The following is a 17,466-nucleotide window of genomic DNA, read 5'->3' on the forward strand; positions in this document are numbered from 1 at the left end:
AGAAAAGAAAGTCTGTGGCTGGGAAGGTTTTGTTTTATTGCAAGTCAGCTGGGTTTTGTTTTTAAGGCCTTGCTGAAAGAGAAATCTTGGAGTGATGAGCAGTGATTGAATTTACGCCACCTGTTCCATCAATAGAGCTCTCTAGTGGATTTAAGAAGAATAGTGCAAAGCTTTCCCTTACACTTAACATTTCTGAGGCAGTTTCCATAAAATTTCTTTTACGTGAATCATGTAGCTCTCCAGCTGTGAACTTGCACATCAGTCATGTCTACTATGTATTGTTTTGCCCTTTTTTAGCTTTTTTCTTAAATGTATATAATCTGTAAATCAAACAAAATGTTTGAATCCATTAATGTGTCTGGTTTTATTTTCAATCTTTAATTTACATTTTTTGAAAACCTCAAGTCACTTAAGTAGCTCTGTTAAAAAAGATTATTCTTTCTAATGATAAATTTTATAAGGGTAAATGTGTCTGTTGGGGGAGATAGGTAGCACTCTAAAGTATTTTATTATCAAAAGTGTTTGTTTTACAGAACTTTGGGACAACAATAGTGGTTAATCCTGAAAAAGACAAGGATATGGTGCAAGAGCTACTAGATTTTAAGGATAAAGTGGACCATATCATAGAAGTGTGCTTTCAGAAAAATGAAAAATTTATAAACTTGATGAAGGAGTCCTTTGAAACATTTATCAACAAGAGACCAAATAAGCCTGCAGAATTGATAGGTACACAAATATTTTTCTGTAAAATATTTCAAAAATCTCTAGAAAGCATGGTAAGATAACGCTGCTGAGTGTGCTAGCGCAATAGCAATGCAGTATTATGCATTCTGCTTTAGGAGAGTCGTTTCTGGGCTACGAGGCGAAAGTCAACCTGGGAGCATTGTGGGTTGGAAAAGCTTGGGTGTGCTGTTAATGTGCATCCTGAGGGAGCATGCCAACTTCCGCTGTCCCTGCGCTCTGCTGCTTGCGCGGTGCCTGGTGCTAACAGCCGCTCAGAGCGTGCAACACCGGTGCTGCGAGGGGAGTAAACGGCTAGGGGGAAGAGTAGCCATGGCAAAAAGAGGGGACCGATTTTAATTGTGGTAGTAGAGGAGTTATGTGGATGTTACGGATCTCTCAAAGGGCTAAGTACAGCCCATCAATCTGCTTTGAAGGCTGGAGCTGGGAGAACAATTTTAAAGCCTCCAGATGTGAGGAGTTTCAATAGAGACAAAATTGTATTCCCTTCAAAGGGGAACTAGTGTCATTAAGGGGAAAAATAATAAAAGCATCTTAAAAATACTATTAGCGGGTTTATCCCTGGTCTGGCAAAAGCTGTTCCGACTGTTTTGCCTGCAGCAAATCTGGAGCTGTAGCATTTTACACCAGCAGAGGATCTCGCTCCTTGGTGGTTTGTTTTCTCTCTGTATGTTCTTTTGCCCTCATTCATCTTACTTTGTGGTTTTCTTGTAAACCCAGCTTTATGTAGGAGAAATTGCAGAGCCTAGTGATGCAGGTTAAAGCCATGGTATGGGCTGCTGTCACTGGTGGGTTGTGGTGTTTCAGCTCCTGCAAGGGTTTCCTTCGTACGCAGAAGATTGTATAAGGACGCTGATGTGGCTTAATAAACACATAGCTAAACTCATGGCTTAACCGTATTTCTGGCCTTCTGAAGCTACTAACTTGAAAGCATTGCTTCTATTTAAATTTTGGTATGCTCCTACCAAGGGGCACGAGGGACCTGGTAAAGGTCTACAAAAAATATAGGCCTCTCTGTGTTTGTTTCTGTTTCTCATAGAATACATTCGTATGCATCGTATGCTTCCAAAATCTTGTCTTTCAATGAGTAACGTGCTTGCTACATCTATAACACAAAATGTGGGAATTTCTAATGCGTTAATTTTAATGATTATACTGCATTCATTTATTTTTCTAGGGCAGTTCTTTTTTGTGATACTTTTCCATTATGGCAGTAGTAGAGTAGGGTTTTATCATTCCACTGATCGTAGGGATGGGAAAATAGAAAACTTAGCATTTACCTTATATTTTAGCATATAGTGATTTTTCAAGTGGAAGACACTCAAGTTGATTATTTTAGTTTTTGGGGGTTTTTTTACGCTGTTAAACTGTTTTATTTATTTGTAGCAAAATATGTGGATTTTAGTTGTTTTTTTTTTTACGCTGTTAAACTGTGTTATTTATTTGTAGCAAAATATGTGGATTCCAAGCTAAGAGCTGGTAATAAAGAAGCAACAGATGAAGAGCTGGAAAGAATCCTTGATAAAATCATGATCATATTTAGATTCATTCATGGTAAGAAATAATCTGTTCACAGTTGCTGCCATTAAAAATGTTTTCCCTGCCACGTTTTTTTTTTTACGCTGTTAAACTGTGTTATTTATTTGTAGCAAAATATGTGGATTCCAAGCTAAGAGCTGGTAATAAAGAAGCAACAGATGAAGAGCTGGAAAGAATCCTTGATAAAATCATGATCATATTTAGATTCATTCATGGTAAGAAATAATCTGTTCACAGTTGCTGCCATTAAAAATGTTTTCCCTGCCACTAGCAGAATGGTATTCCTCTGAACGTATGAGATCTTTTTTAGCATGAGTTTTGGTTAGACTTGGCCTTAAATTCAGGTTGCCTTACATCTGAAGGAGCACAGCAAATACACCAGGGAGGAGGACAACTCGTTCTGTGGAGATTGGCAAGTTACAGACCTTTTATAGTCTGTGGGTGGGCACCTAATAGTTCAAGCTGTTGGTGGAAGTGTTTTCAATATAAATTAAGTCTGTCTGTTACCACCACCTTTCCTCCAGTGACACAGAGGTTAGTGCAGTTTTTCTCTTCCCTGCCCACCTCAGTATGTGATAGGTGCAAACTATGTGAAAACCCAGCAATGAATGACTTGTCTTCTCATCTTGGCTGAGGAAGAACGCAGAGGAGGGCTCAGGATGATGGGAGAAACATGTTATTGCTGTGTTTCACTGCCTTCGAAATGCAGCAGGAACTACCCAATTCTGTATTAGTTTGTTCTGAGATCTGTGGGGTTCTTTCTTCATAAAATTCAAACCAAGTATAATATAATGGGAAAACAGGCAAGAAATCAGTCATAAAGTAATATCATTTTTGTCATGATTTTTGTCAAATGCAAAGGGTATTAGCTGGAGGTGCTGAATGATGACATCACTGGCAACTTGTCAGCCTGAGAGATTAATTTTTGCTAATCTGAAATGTTGAACAACACCTCTACATATTTTTTACAGTACTGGGTTAAAAGTGCAAATTTGCTTTGAGCTATCTAGTGTGCAAGAGTCCTTTTAAGGGTAGATGGTAACTAATAGTTAGTTTCTGGGCATTGGACTTTTCAAGAGTATCTTGATGCTGTGTCATGAAACAGCACTTTACCAGAGGGAAGGATGGGAATGTATCAGAGATACTGCTACATATGCATTGGAAGGTGTTTGCAAGGAATTAGGAGGGGCTACTGTAGAAGGTATAAAGAGTGCACTTAGTTGCAGTGAATTTCGTCCTCTTAAAAGTGTAATAACTTGCTGATATCTTTGCACTGTCAATAGAAAAGATTTGTATAAGCTCTGGTTAAGGTGTGAAAGTTTGTGGGTGCCTGTATTACTTCTTTATTTCACAAGAGTGTTGGCAAACCAAGCGAGGTGACTTCTGTTGCTTTTTCTTCACCTTATGCTTTTAAAGATTATTTCTTTAATACATAGGAACCCTTTTTCTTGTTTTAATTTTAATAAATGAGGCCACTGGAAGAAAAATGTTCTTCTGGACCCCAGAATAATTGCATGTGATTTGCAGCTGATCCAATACAAGGCAGCTCATGTTCCTGGTGGGGGAAGAAAAAAAGAGAAAAAAAAAACCCAACCAAAAACAAACAAACAAACCCACAAACAAACAAGAATTAAAAAATCTGGCAAAATATGTTAGGAAAATAATTCAAATGTAAAAAGAACGAATTGTCCACATGGGTTTTTTTCGCTACTGAGTAGTGAATATTATTCTGCTGATGGACATGTCATGAGAAAGGCTTGTGTCACAAACCTGAAGTGCAATAGTGCAAATAGACTGAATGATTTAATTTGTATTTTATTTGTATTTCAATTTCCATACAGGTAAAGATGTGTTTGAGGCGTTTTATAAGAAAGACTTGGCCAAAAGACTGCTGGTTGGGAAAAGTGCATCAGTAGATGCTGAGAAGTCCATGTTGTCAAAGCTTAAACATGGTAGGTGTCTTCAGATGTGTCAAATCTTTATTACTTTTTGGCATGTAAATTTGAATCCTTATATTCTCATGCTTTAAGAAGTCACAGCTGAGCCTATCACAGCTTTCACGGTGTTCAGTGAGAACTGTTGGGCTGACCTTTCAGATATGTGACTGGTTCGTTTAATGTCCCTAGAGAGGAGAAAAATCCTTAACACATGTCCTAGTTGTGGGTGCTCTGGAACCTGGCAAATCTGTCTCAACTGTCTCAGATTAAACCTTTATTGCTTGTTCTGTGCTGCTTTGTAATTGTGGGATCTTTGCTTTGATTCGTGTGACAGAATGTGGTGCTGCTTTTACCAGCAAACTGGAGGGCATGTTCAAGGACATGGAACTGTCAAAAGATGTCATGGTTCAGTTTAAGCAGGTACATTTAGCTTCTGTTTGTGTTCTAAATTTTCAGTAGTTCTGGGGAAGCAATTAAAGGTGTTACACCTTGGATTAAGCTAAAATTAAACTTTTGAGCAGGTCCTGGTCATAGTAACAGTCTACTTGTTGTTCTGTTGATAGAACAGAATTTATTTATTGTATAGCTATTCAGAGATAATCTTCCTTTACATTCCGATTCCTTTTTAAGTAAATTGCAGTCTAAATATGACACAGTAATGTAGTTGTCTGACACCCTTTAAAGTCCATATGCCATCATTCTGTAAACTCTTGCTGCTCGGATGAACTCTTTGTGAATGACCCCTGCCAGAGAAGCTCCCCAAAGGTTCCCAAGTGTATGTATGTCTCACACAAGTCCCAAAGCTTCCAACCTGTCGGTGACCGAGGGAACGCTTGGAGAAAATACTGTATGTGCTCACTGTGTTGTTGCACTGCTCCCTGGGCACCCGTCTGGGGGCCTTATTAAAGACAAGATATACTGGGTTAGAGATCTGACCCAGGACACTGCTCCTGTAATAAAATACTCGAACGACTCTTCTGTCCTGGACTTCGCAGCCTGGCTTGACTGATGCTGTGCTCAAACTATTGTAAAAAAATGTATTGTCTTAACAGACATGTGAAAGTCCCAGGGGATCTTTCTGGTCCTACAGATCTTGCCCTGGCTTCTAAACAAAAGCTTTGCTTTTGCTTTTATTTGGGTGGGATTGAAGTTCCTTTGGCCGTGATAACCTGTAAAGCCAGTGGTCTAGGGTACTGCAAGCCACGTTGCTGCTTGTTACTTCCAACCACTTAACCACGTTTTGTAGCTGGGGATGGAATCAATGAATAGTCATGAAATTCAGAATCTTAGTAGAACATGTTTGACCAAGGACTTAGCCTGTAGAAATTGTTCATTATTCTACAAACTTTAAATTTCTAATTTTAAATATATATATTTTCTAATTTAGCATGCAAGCAGTATACTTGTATGATTTTTTTTTTTTCCCCTCTCTTGTATTATAGTATATGCAGAACCAAAGTGACCCAGGAAACATAGACCTGACAGTAAATATATTAACTATGGGCTACTGGCCAACTTACACACCTATGGAAGTCCACTTGAATTCAGAGGTTAGTGTTTGAATTCTCCTTCTAAATGCACTTGATGGAGTGGAATCATAATCACTATCAGAGGGTGAATATTTCATTTAATTTTTTTTTTCCCAGTTTTGTTTAACTTAATATTTTTTTCACCTTTTTAATAATCATCATCTAAAATGAAGATTAAAATCAGTGTTCTATTTAATATTGCAGTCAAGCACTTAAAAGTTTAAAATTGGACAGTTCACCTCAATGTAGTCACTCTTTAACTACATTGGTTAGGCTTTTTGAGCCAATAGTTACGTAACTGCATGTTCTTTTTTCTGTACGATCCTTCCTCTGTTCCCTGCAATGTGTCTCACAAAACGAGCCCCTGCATTTAAATGGCATTTGCCTAAAAAAAAAAATAAAATTTGCTCCCAAGTTTAGAGGTTTTTGCAAAGCTATCAGTGATTTAAGTTGAAGTACGCATTTGGAGTCCTCTTTCCGGCAAGACCATGCTTCATGTGAAGTGTGGGAAGAACTTCCAAGAACAAAGGTGGTAGCAATGTTCCCATTCAGCTCAGAAGCTGTAGAAGCTTTTGTGGTTTTGCTGCTGTGGCGTCTTTTCCTCTGTAGCAGACTACTTCAGAAGGGTCCAACCTAGGCAACACATCAGGGAAATGGGGGAGTAAAAACCCCTTTCTTGGAAATAAGAGGGTATAAAGTGTTGGAATCAGGCTTGAATCTGTATAGGACAAACAAAAGGAAGAACTTGGGAGCAGATGGTAATAGTCAGTGTATAGGTGCAAGATGTATGCTTCTTGTCCTGAGACTTCTTGGTCACATGCAAAGTCAGGGACAAAACTAGTGGTTATTTTAGAGGTTTCAAACAAACACAAAACGAATAAACAGGGAAATTAAAAGCTATACTTGAATTAAGCCTTTCTTTTGTGCACAGAAGTATTGGTGTATGTGAGAGCAGAACTTTGCTTTTTGAATTTAGTTTTTCACACGGAAAATGCTTATTATGAAGCATTGTTGAGAAGAACCAATGAGATTACGTATTTGAAATCATCCAGCATTGCTGTGCTGGTATAATACTAGTAAACCCTTTTAACTCTTTGTTTTACAGATGATAAAGCTTCAGGAGGTATTTAAAACCTTTTACCTGGGAAAGCACAGTGGCCGAAAGCTTCAGTGGCAGACCACTTTAGGGCATGCTGTCCTGAAGGCGGAATTTAAGGAAGTAAGTTTGCTTGTTTAATGCTTAGCCTGTTGGGATAAAATTTAAGTCCATTATTTGGAATCTAGTCATGTCTGGTTTTATAAAGGTAGTAATGTTTATGTGGCGGAACGATCACAATACAATACTGCTATTTTGAATAGAAAGTAGGCTTTCTGTAATTAAACTGAAATACTGCCTGCTAACGGAAGACAACAGTGTGATAATCTTTTGGAAACATTTGTATTTGTTTGATAGGAATTGTTGTTTGTTGGAATCAAGAAGGTTGTATTAAAGCAGGAAATCAATGAAACTTCTTTTTATTTTTAATATGGAATTGTTCACAGAAACATTGGTGACACTTCTAGAATGCTTCACTGATACAAAAAGAGACTGAAGGGTGTTAGTGATGTAACGACTGTGGTTAAAATTTAATTGTTTGTTGAATTATTTAAGTCTTAAATAACTGCATTGTTTTATAATGCGGTTTTGTTTTGTCTCATGGAATATCTTGCCCTGCTAATAATGCAGCTTAATTGAGCCAGAGCAAAGACCAAAAACCTCGAATTGGTTTACTAATTCATTGTGAATATGGAATTAGAGGTTTAGATATTGTGTAACTGTAAGACGGATAGGTTTGTGCTTGTTGATTGACAGAAGTGTTTACAGCTCTCTGAAGAGTCTGAGTTACTTACTTCCTTTCCTTCACCTGTTTGGACAAACATTGTGCTGCTGATCACACTGCACTCTGTATCACAAGAAACCAAAATTACCTTTTGTTTCTTTCATATCTGATCCAATGCCATGTTTTCTTTCGTATTAATTTTCTCACCTCTGTAAAGTGCAGCTTGGGTGAAGTGTGAAGGAAATGATGTGAAATAAGCACAAGGCCATTCTGATGAGCTTCTGTGGTGTGCTGTATTGTTACTGGTAGAAGAGCGAAAAAAAGAGGTGTTAAAAATGCCGTTTCCTCAAAACTGCATTCAGGCAGATTCTTCTGCATGCTAGGCGTCCTGAAAGGCACATCTTTTCTTCCAGAAATAGAAAAAAGGTTTTATTGCTTCTGTAACTTGTCAGATTTGGGGGATACAATAGAAAATGCTCTGAATATTTCTAGTAATTATTTGATATTTCTTTTCTAGGGAAAAAAAGAATTTCAAGTATCGCTCTTTCAGACATTGGTGTTGCTTATGTTTAATGAAGGTGACGAATTCAGTTTTGAAGAAATTAAAATGGTCACTGGTGTAGGTAAGAAGAATACTTTTTGATTCTTAAATTTATGCATTGCGTGATTGCCAATTATGATTCAGTATGTAAAGGTCTAATTTTAAGAAATATGCCGTGATCACTGGGACAAACTTTGAGACCAAAATATATAGACAGCAAAAGAGATGTGGAAAACAGACTATTGGTAATTACTAGTGCAGTTAAAATAGATGTGTCACAAAATTAATAGTAAGAGCCATGTGGAACTAATAACAGCCTGTTAGATTTACAAAATGTATCATTGCAATTTTTAAAGTTCAAGTAGTGATAAAGACAGTTGTGTGTACAGATTACTTTTGTCCCATTACAGTTTCAAATACTGTATTTTGACAGTGATCTGTTGTGGGATGCTGTCATTTTGATGTGATATAAGAGAATATTTTCAATTGAACCGTTCTGAGTGTTTGCCCACCTGTTTTCTATGTCTGTTGCTGGAGTGCCCCATTTACAGTAGGTCTGATTTGTTCAGAGCAGCAATGCCATGTAGGGTGTATCGTTTGTAGCTGTCTCCTCAGCACTTGAAACCTGAATGCAGAAAGGACAATGAACACTGGGGAAAAGTATAGATTTCTTTTTAAGCATCTGCAATATCTACCTCTTCTGTTCTTATCTCTTCATGGAGAGGGTGGTGAGACACTGGAACAGGTTGCCCAGAGAAGCTGTGGATGCCCCATCCCTGGAAGTGTTCAAGGCCAGGCTGGATGAGGCTTTGAGCAACCTGGTCTAGTGGAAGGTGTCCCTGCCCATGGCAGGGGGGTTGGAACTGGATGGTCTTTAAGGTCCCTTCCAACCCAAACCATTCTGTGAGTCTATGATTATGGTCTTGGGTGATTATTTTTGAATTTTCACACTGCCTTGAAATAGGGACAGCCGTCGGCATTAAAAAGGATAATGCTATCATCTCTTGACTCTCTGCAACTTCTGCTTCAACCAGCAGGTCATACCCAGTAGCCCTTCACATAAGTTCAACCCAATACAGCAACTGCTGAAAGAGTATTTCAACCCCTACACGTACTAAAATGTTGTAAATATTTTTACTAAAGTACAATAAAATGGGGTTGTCAGGAATCCCAGAAACAATGCATCGCAGAAGGCAGTACACCCAGGTGCTCCAGCATCTCGGCATCAGTGCTTCAAGTTGCTTAGTCATCCACTCCATAATGCTAACGGAGCAGAGAACACTCATGCCAGTGTGAATGATAAGCATTGGGGTTGTCCGGAGAGGCTCGTTAGGTCAGAGTACAAGGGTTACAGGACAAACACAAGTTTTGATGAGCCTGATCCAGATCCTGCTTTCTCATCTTGTACTGTTGTACCTTGGAGCTTGCATTCCGACTGACCAACAGCACCAGATAAAATCTGCTGCATGGAATTCCATTCCGTTATAGCACAACTGATTGGTAAGTTGGGAGCTCTGTCTGTATTATGGCTGCACTGAGTGCCATGACTGTTTTTCTCAGGTAATGAGGACAGTTCATGGTCCATGGGCCTCCAATGGGATGACATAAAATCTGTCTTCCCAGACTCTACCTACACAAGGCATCTGGAGCTGCTTTAGAGAGGTCCCATTCCCATCTAGCAGTATCCCTACATATAAAAGAGAGGCAACAGCCAGAAATTATCTCAGAAATAGGTCCCACACTGCACCCTTCTTGCTACAGGGATGTTCCTGTTGCTCAGTAGTCCCCTGCCAAAGGCTGGCATCCCAGCTAGTTGGAAAAGAACAGAGATTCAGTTATTAAAAAAATAAGTGGCTGTATTTGTGATGCAGCTGCTTGGTGAATTGACCAGTAAGGGCAGCAGTGCTGATGGGACCAGAATCTGAGACCCACCTGGATGAACCAGGGGTCCTGGCTCAAACACAAATAACATTGGACGTGGTAGAAATCCTGAAGGGCAAAACTTGGCCATTAGTGTTGCCATAGAAACTGTTTCTAAATTTTCTAAACACCATGTGCAGGGCTAGACAGGCAGGCAGAATTCCAATGTATGCTTGAAAAAATGATGTATGGAAGAAGGTCTAGATTTATTAGGAAGTAGGAAAACCTTTGAAATGGAGGGGAAATGTACAAGATGGATGGGCTCCATATAAATTCAAAGGGAGCGAAACTGCTAGAACACTAAAATGTTTTAGAAGGTCTGTAAGGTTTGGCAGACTTCTCCCTCCTCCATCTAAAAATAACGTAGTAGATCCAAGACGAGTTCAGAGCATGGGAATAAAGATGGAAGACGTGGGATAGCTAATTTAGGAGGAACTGCTAAGTGCTAGGACTAAACTAAAGAGACCAGAAGGTAGGTAGAAGTTAGTCAGTAGGCATTTGTTTTCTTATTCAAAAAAAAAGCTAGAGGGCATAAACCAAAACAAACTCATGGTGATGAAAACTAAACAGCATGTTGTAACAGCTGGAGGTTTACAGAATTCAAGGAGTACCTGGAGGGGGCCTACAAGAAAGCTGAGAGGGGACTTTTTACAAGTGATGGGACAGGACAAGGGGTAACGGGTTTAAATTGAAAGTGGGGAAGTTTAGATTAGATATCAGGAAGAAGTTCTTCCCGGAGAGGGTGGTGAGGCACTGGCACAGGTGGCCCAGAGAAGCTGTGGATGCCCCATCCCTGGAAGTGTTCAAGGCCAGGCTGGATGAGGCTTTGAGCAACCTGGTCTAGTGGAAGGTGTCCCTGCCCATGGCAGGGGGTTGGAACTGGATGATCTTTAAGGAACTGGATGATCTTTAAGGTCCCTTCCAACCCAAACCATTCTGTGATTCTATGAGACAGGTTCAGGGAAGAGCAAAAGACTGAAGGTTTCTCAGTGCATAGAAACCACCTCTGGCTAAGGGACTTCCTGAGTCCTGAATCATTGGAGATTCAAAGAGCAGTAGGAAGAAGAGAGGAGACAGAGCAGGGAGATGTAGAGCTATATTAGCTTCGTTCTTAGGTGCTGCCTTATGCTCAGTGGCTCGTGGCCACTGGCAGAGACAGGATACCGGGCTAGGTGGGCCTTCGGATCCAGGGTGCCAGTTCTTCAGTTCTAGAATAAACACTGGAGAGGATGTTGAACCTCCCAGCTCAGGAGGATTGCTTTACTTTGGTGTTCATGTGTGCCAGCTCATTCTAGGGGGTGCTGGAAGCCTTGTGCCGTTTTTATTTCATCAACATGTGTTTACATTGAGACTCTGTGATGAGCGGTGACCCAGTCTTTGCGCATGGGCGTTGACTGCAGAAGCGTGCAGCCAGACATGCCCATGCCATAGGGCAGAATAAAATATTGCAAGTTGAAGTGTCAGTCAAAGGTTTAGAACAGGTCAGTAAATTAGACCACCACCAGCTGGTAGTATTCATCCAGAAGCTTTACAGGAACTTTCCAATATAACTACTGAATTAGGTTGTCCAGTTTATAATTTAAGTGAGCCTTGGTGCAGTAAGAATGGCAAACGACAAGAGCAATGCTGGGTTTTTTGGGTTGTTTGTTTGTTTGTTTCATTTATTTTTTAAGTTCCTGGAGTAATTCTGCAGGTTACTGCGAGGTAGCAGGTCTGTACCGGGAAGCACAGAACTGGTAGGCTCATGGGTAAGTGTATATTAGGGAAAAGCCAGCATGATTCACGCGATGCATAATTGCCCTTTCAAGTTCTTGGAGGGAGTTGGCAAGCATATCTACAGTCGTAATTGTCCATTTGGGTTATAAAAAGTTTTTATAAGAGCTGCTCACAAGCTCTAAAATAAACATAAGTTTTCATGGCTTGAGAGGGAGGTTCCTCTTAGGGGTGAATAATTTATTAAAAGACAGAAAACAACAGGTAGAAATGAATGGGTGGCTTTCATAGTGAAAGGAGGCTCCCACTTGGGATCCCCAGGTATTATTCAGCATAGTCATTATAGATCTGAAGAAGATGAGCACTGATACGACAGAATTTAATGCCAATTCCTATAGAAAGGTCAAATCTGAAACTTCTAAAAAAGCTTTAAAAGCGAACCCATGCTGTTGAAAAAAGAGATCAGATTGCATGCAGTGTTGATGAATGTGAAGATATCTGTAGTGGGGAGATAACCTTAACCACACGTCAGAGATGGGCTTTGTTAGGCGTGGCTGCTCAGGAATGAAGTTGTGCAGTCCTTGTGTCCCCTGAAAACATCACCTGAAAGGTCATCAGTGACGAGAAGGGCAAACGGCGCGTTGGTAACTGCTAGAGAAGTTATTGAGAACAAAGCAGAAGGCATCATCATGCTTTGTGTGTGCTTGTGTGTGGATACTTCATGAATTGCAGGTTATTTCATCTCTGAAGGTGTGTAGTATAATTGGATAAGGGCAAAGAAAGATGAGGAAATATGGATGTTATCGAATGGTTCCCATGAAGCGGTCGGAGAGTTCATCTCTTAAATTTGGGGCTGGGATGGTTTGGAGAGAGATGAAAAGGGGTAAATACAATAGTCCGTAGAATTATTAATGTCTTAGAGGTGGTGAATAATGAATTCACGAACCCTCATAATACAAGAATTCAGACATCTTTTAGCTTCTCCATCTGCTACTAGCCAAGTGAAAGAGCCCATGTTGGGTGAGGCAGACATTTTGATGCAATCCAAACAACGTATAATGTACTTGTTCTCAATGGAAACTGAGTTAGCTGCCCAAGATTGATGGCAGGCCTTAAAGCACTAATTCTCAAATGTCAAATCAGATCGAGCCAGCCCCCAATTTCATGCGTGTACATTGGTTTTTAACTGAGGACACCGTAAAGGTGATTGTGATATTCTGCGTATTTCATGTGTTCCTGTGGATGTCTTGCTATATAAGCATCATGACTAATGTACTGAGATGACGCATGAAGCGTTTGGGATTTTCCAGCGTTATAAAAATCTGTTGGAAAGTTTGGTACTCTCTTCCTGTGGAAGCAGCCTTAGCAGTGCTTCCACAGGGGTTCCACAGGGGTTCCTCAGGTTGATCGGTCATGTCTCCCCAGCTCCCTGATGACTACAGTGAATATAATGCCATTCAGGTAAATGCTTCTTTGTGTCACTCAAGATTCGTGTTGTAGTTAATTTAAAGAAATGACCAGTCAGTATGGCAGAAATCAGTAAGATAGTATGGCTTAAAACTTTCAGTTGCTTAAGTGGGCGCTTTCCCAAAATAAAATCTGTGTTCAGTGCTGCACCTGGTGGGATAGGACAGCCACAGCCAGAATTCCAGTTCTTTAATACATCTTTCATACATTCATTATCCACTACATATGTATTTTACACATGTGAATGTAATATATCCTGTGGTTCTGCTGTCCAGACGCTCATTTATGCAGCTTCAGTATTAGCTACATTGCTGTGTTTACAGGATTACAAGTTAGTTTGTGAACATCTTGCACTTAAAGTAGGTGGGCATCTGAATATGAAAACCCCTGGGTATTGATACAGTTCAGGCAGCTGATCTCTACATGCATTTCAGACGTTGTATATTGTATTGTCACCTAACACAAAATACACGTAGCACTTTCGCAGGTCAAAAAGTCACACTTATGAATTTTCTTTGTGCTCAGTAGAAGAGTACCTCAAACCCCCCTCAAAAAACCCACAAACAAATAAAACAAAAAACATCATGTGGATTTCTGTCCCTCTAGAATATCACTGTTTTCATCATCTGGTTAACTGGCCATAGTTGGCACTTGTGTTTCCCAGTTACCGATACAAGAATCACAGGATGGTTTGGGTTGGAAGGGACCTTAAAGACCATCGAGTGCCAATCCCCCTGCCATGGGCAGGGACACCACCTTCTCCCGTTTTGTTGCGGAATGCAGCTTCAGTATTAGCTACATTGCTGTGTTTACAGGATTACAAGATGTGAACATCTTGCACTTAAAGTAGGTGGGCATCTGAATATGAAAACCCCTGGGTATTGATACAGTTCAGGCAGCTGATCTCTACATGCATTTCAGACGTTGTATATTGTATTGTCACCTAACACAAAATACACGTAACACTTTCGCAGGTCAAAAAGTCACACTTACGAATTTTCTTTGTGCTCAGTAGAAGAGTACCTCAAACCCCCCTCAAAAAACCCACAAACAAATAAAACAAAAAACATCATGTGGATTTCTGTCACTCTAGAATATCACTGTTTTCATCATCTGGTTAACTGGCCATAGTTGGCACTTGTGTTTCCCAGTTACCGATACAAGAATCACAGGATGGTTTGGGCTGGAAGGGACCTTAAAGACCATCTAGTTCCAACCCCCCTGCCATGGGCAGGGACACCTTCCACTAGACCAGGTTGCTCAGAGCCTCATCCAGCCTGGCCTTGAACACTTCCAGGGATGGGGCATCCACAGCTTCTCTGGGCAACCTGTTCTAGTGCCTCACCACCCTCTCTGGGAAGAGTTTCTTCCTGATACCCAATCTAAATCTCCCTGCTTTCAATTTAAACCTGTTAAAGTTATCGCCCCTCTCTTTATAGAGATGAGATTGTCCCTGGTACATTACTGCACTTAGCAAATCCATGATCTGTCACTCTGGGAAAGGACAGCCACCTTCTCTTTTGTAACTGTGCTTCTTTGAGATGCGTTGTCCAAATACACTCCGTCTTTTTACCTGCCTTTGTCATTATCAAGAAAGCCTCTAGGAGCTGTAGTTTGCACTTTTCCTTCAAGTGAATGATGGGTAACTGGAGATTCCTTTCCTTTAGCATACTGTAACCCACTAAGAGGATGAAGGGCCTGGAGCACCTTCCATATGAGCAAAGGCTGAGAGAGCCGGGTCTGTTTAGCTTGGAGAAGAGGAGGCTGAGGGGGATCTGATCAATGCTTATCAATATCTAAAGGGTGGGTGTCAGGAAGGTGGGGCAAGGCTCTTCTCAGTGGTGTCCAGTGACAGGACTAGGGGCAATGGCCATGACATGGGAAACAGAAGGTTCAACCTGAACATGAGGAAACCCTTCTTCCCTGTGAGGGTGACAGAGCCCTGGAACAGGCTGCCCAGAGAGGTGGTGGAGTCTCCTTCTCTGGAGACTTTCAGAAGCCCCCTGGACTTGTTCCTGTGGGATCTACTCCAGGTGATCCTGCTCTGGCAGGGGGGTTGGCCTAGATGATCTCTAGAGGTCCCTTCCAACCCCTTCCACTCTGTGACTCTGTGACTCTATGTAACTTAGCATGCAGGGCAGAAGCAGAGCTCCGAAGTATAGCGAGTGTTTTTAACAGGATTCTTCGTTTGGAGAAAACCACAACCATCTGCATGTACTGAAGGTGAAACACCTAAAAAGCGTGAAACATCAGAAATGCCTGCTTAGTCAGTGTGGTTTAAAGGTTCTTTTTGGTAATGATAGAACAGCTGGATGGCTAAAAAAGGAAAAGGTCACTCTGTGTGAAAGGTGGAGTATTTTATAAAGAATTGCACTGTTAATCTTTTACTCAGCTACAGTGCACTTCAGCACTTGATTGCAAAACCTTTCAATTTTCAGATGAAAACTCTGTTCAGGAGATTTGACATATTTGGTGTTAATTTTATATCAGGAATAAAAATATTCTAGAGACTACAGAGGCTGTTCTAGTGCAAAATCTTGATACAAGACTTTGCAACATAATTATTTTATTCTTTTAGACTTTGTCTACATGTCCAAATGCTTTTAGCTTTAAATCTTACTAGATAAAATTTTCCTCCCCCACTTGTTTCTGCTACTTTCCTGCTGTGGGGGAAGTTTGTGGATGTAAGAGCCGTCAGCTCTGCCTTCTCGTAAATCATCTGCCTATCAATTTAGACTTCTCTTGCGGTTTTTAAAATGTTAGTATTCGTTTTCTGGTGTGTGTTAAAAATAGTGATGAAATCATATCATGGGTGGCTTTGAGGTTCTTACCACGAATGGGCTTTTTTTCTTTTAAAGACCTGTTACTAACAAACAAAACTAAAGCGATAAAACCGGGCTCATGTTACTGCGAAATATTTTCTGAAACTGCTTTTGGATAGAAAGGTCACCGGGATGAGCCTGAGTCCATCTTCCTGACATGTGCAATGCTGTGCACGCTCTCAGCGCTTAGCTGTGAAACCTGTGAGGCCAAGTTTGAAGGCAAGTTAGTTGTTACCTAATTGGAACTTAGCTGGAAGAAGGTATTAACATAAACCCAGTCACTTTTCAATTGTGTTTTTAAATTAATCACGTAAAACTCCTTATGTTTTGTTCTGCTTTCTCTCATACTTTGACCTTCTTTGCAGAGGACAGTGAATTAAGGAGAACCTTGCAGTCTTTAGCGTGTGGAAAAGCACGAGTGTTGATTAAAAATCCAAAGGGCAAGGATGTAGAAGATGGAGATAAATTCATCTTTAATGGTGATTTCAAGCATAAATTGTTTAGAATAAAGATCAACCAAATCCAGATGAAAGAAACAGTAAGTTTGGAGGGGTTTTTTCAGTCATTCTAGTTATGTTAACTGTTTATCTGCATGTCCTACGTGGACAGGCAGAATCTCTGCATTTCCCCCTGTAGTTTTTGCATATGGAGAAAGGGAATGGGTATTTAACTTTTTTGGTAGTCAGGGTGACTCACAGGGGCTGTAAGGATTGTAAAACTCACTGAAATTGAAACAACTGGGGTTCCTTCCTCTGCTTGCAAATCTAAATGCCTGTACATTAAACTTGATAGGATCTTGTAGGTATTTTGGTCCATCTTGGAAGTTTTCATGGTATGGCTGAAGTGTTGGTACTATAGTGAACTCATGAATCAAATGTCACCGTGTCATTTCTTTATTTAGTGGGTAAGAGAGTTACCAGTCCCCATTTTTGCAGTGGATGTCTTTGTTGTATATGAATCCCAATTCTTGACACACGGTGACATGTTTTAATTAACATCAACTTGTTTCCTTTTTCCCTTTGCAAATTAAAATCCCTAAAAGTCAAATTGGAGTTGAGCAGTTTGGTACAGAAGGCTGCTGCATTTGGGCTGTCAAACTGTTATGGGTTCTCTCAAAAACCTAAAGTGAGTTTTTACGATTTAGTTGAATCTATCAAATAGATTTAAAATAAAATTTTAATCTTAAAAATAAGATTTTTTTTTTCTTTACATTATCCCTAATTTTATCTTTGGCTTGCTTTAGAAATATGCTTCAGAATCACTTCGTTCTTATCATGCATAATGCAAGCGTGTGTCTCAGATGATTAAAAATACATGAGTTTCATTTCATTGGAAGAGATAACTATAGAAACACAGTTGATAAAAAATAGCAGTAAAAGGTGATATGATTTGTGGTGTCGTATTCTTTAGGTCGAGGAACAGGTCAGCACAACTGAA

The 17,466-nt window shown here is 40.1% G+C and overlaps 1 protein-coding gene across 1 annotated transcript in view; it reads left to right on the plus strand.

Annotated features, from left to right (window-relative positions):
- CUL4A (cullin 4A) overlaps nucleotides 1–17,466 on the plus strand; it is a gene marked incomplete at its 5' end in the record, with an annotated part of 38,821 nt that overhangs the window by 20,642 nt on the left and 713 nt on the right. Inside the window, 9 exon segments of the mRNA XM_010161884.1 lie at nucleotides 534–726; nucleotides 2,191–2,295; nucleotides 4,122–4,232; nucleotides 4,552–4,637; nucleotides 5,660–5,767; nucleotides 6,852–6,965; nucleotides 8,084–8,189; nucleotides 16,395–16,567; nucleotides 17,440–17,466. The exon segment at nucleotides 17,440–17,466 is cut by the window's right edge and continues 17 nt beyond it. Coding sequence (XP_010160186.1) covers nucleotides 534–726; nucleotides 2,191–2,295; nucleotides 4,122–4,232; nucleotides 4,552–4,637; nucleotides 5,660–5,767; nucleotides 6,852–6,965; nucleotides 8,084–8,189; nucleotides 16,395–16,567; nucleotides 17,440–17,466 — 1,023 coding nt within the window.

The sequence above is a fragment of the Eurypyga helias genome, unplaced genomic scaffold (assembly GCF_000690775.1).
Source record: "Eurypyga helias isolate BGI_N326 unplaced genomic scaffold, ASM69077v1 scaffold4302, whole genome shotgun sequence".
Lineage (NCBI taxonomy): Eukaryota > Metazoa > Chordata > Aves > Eurypygiformes > Eurypygidae > Eurypyga > Eurypyga helias.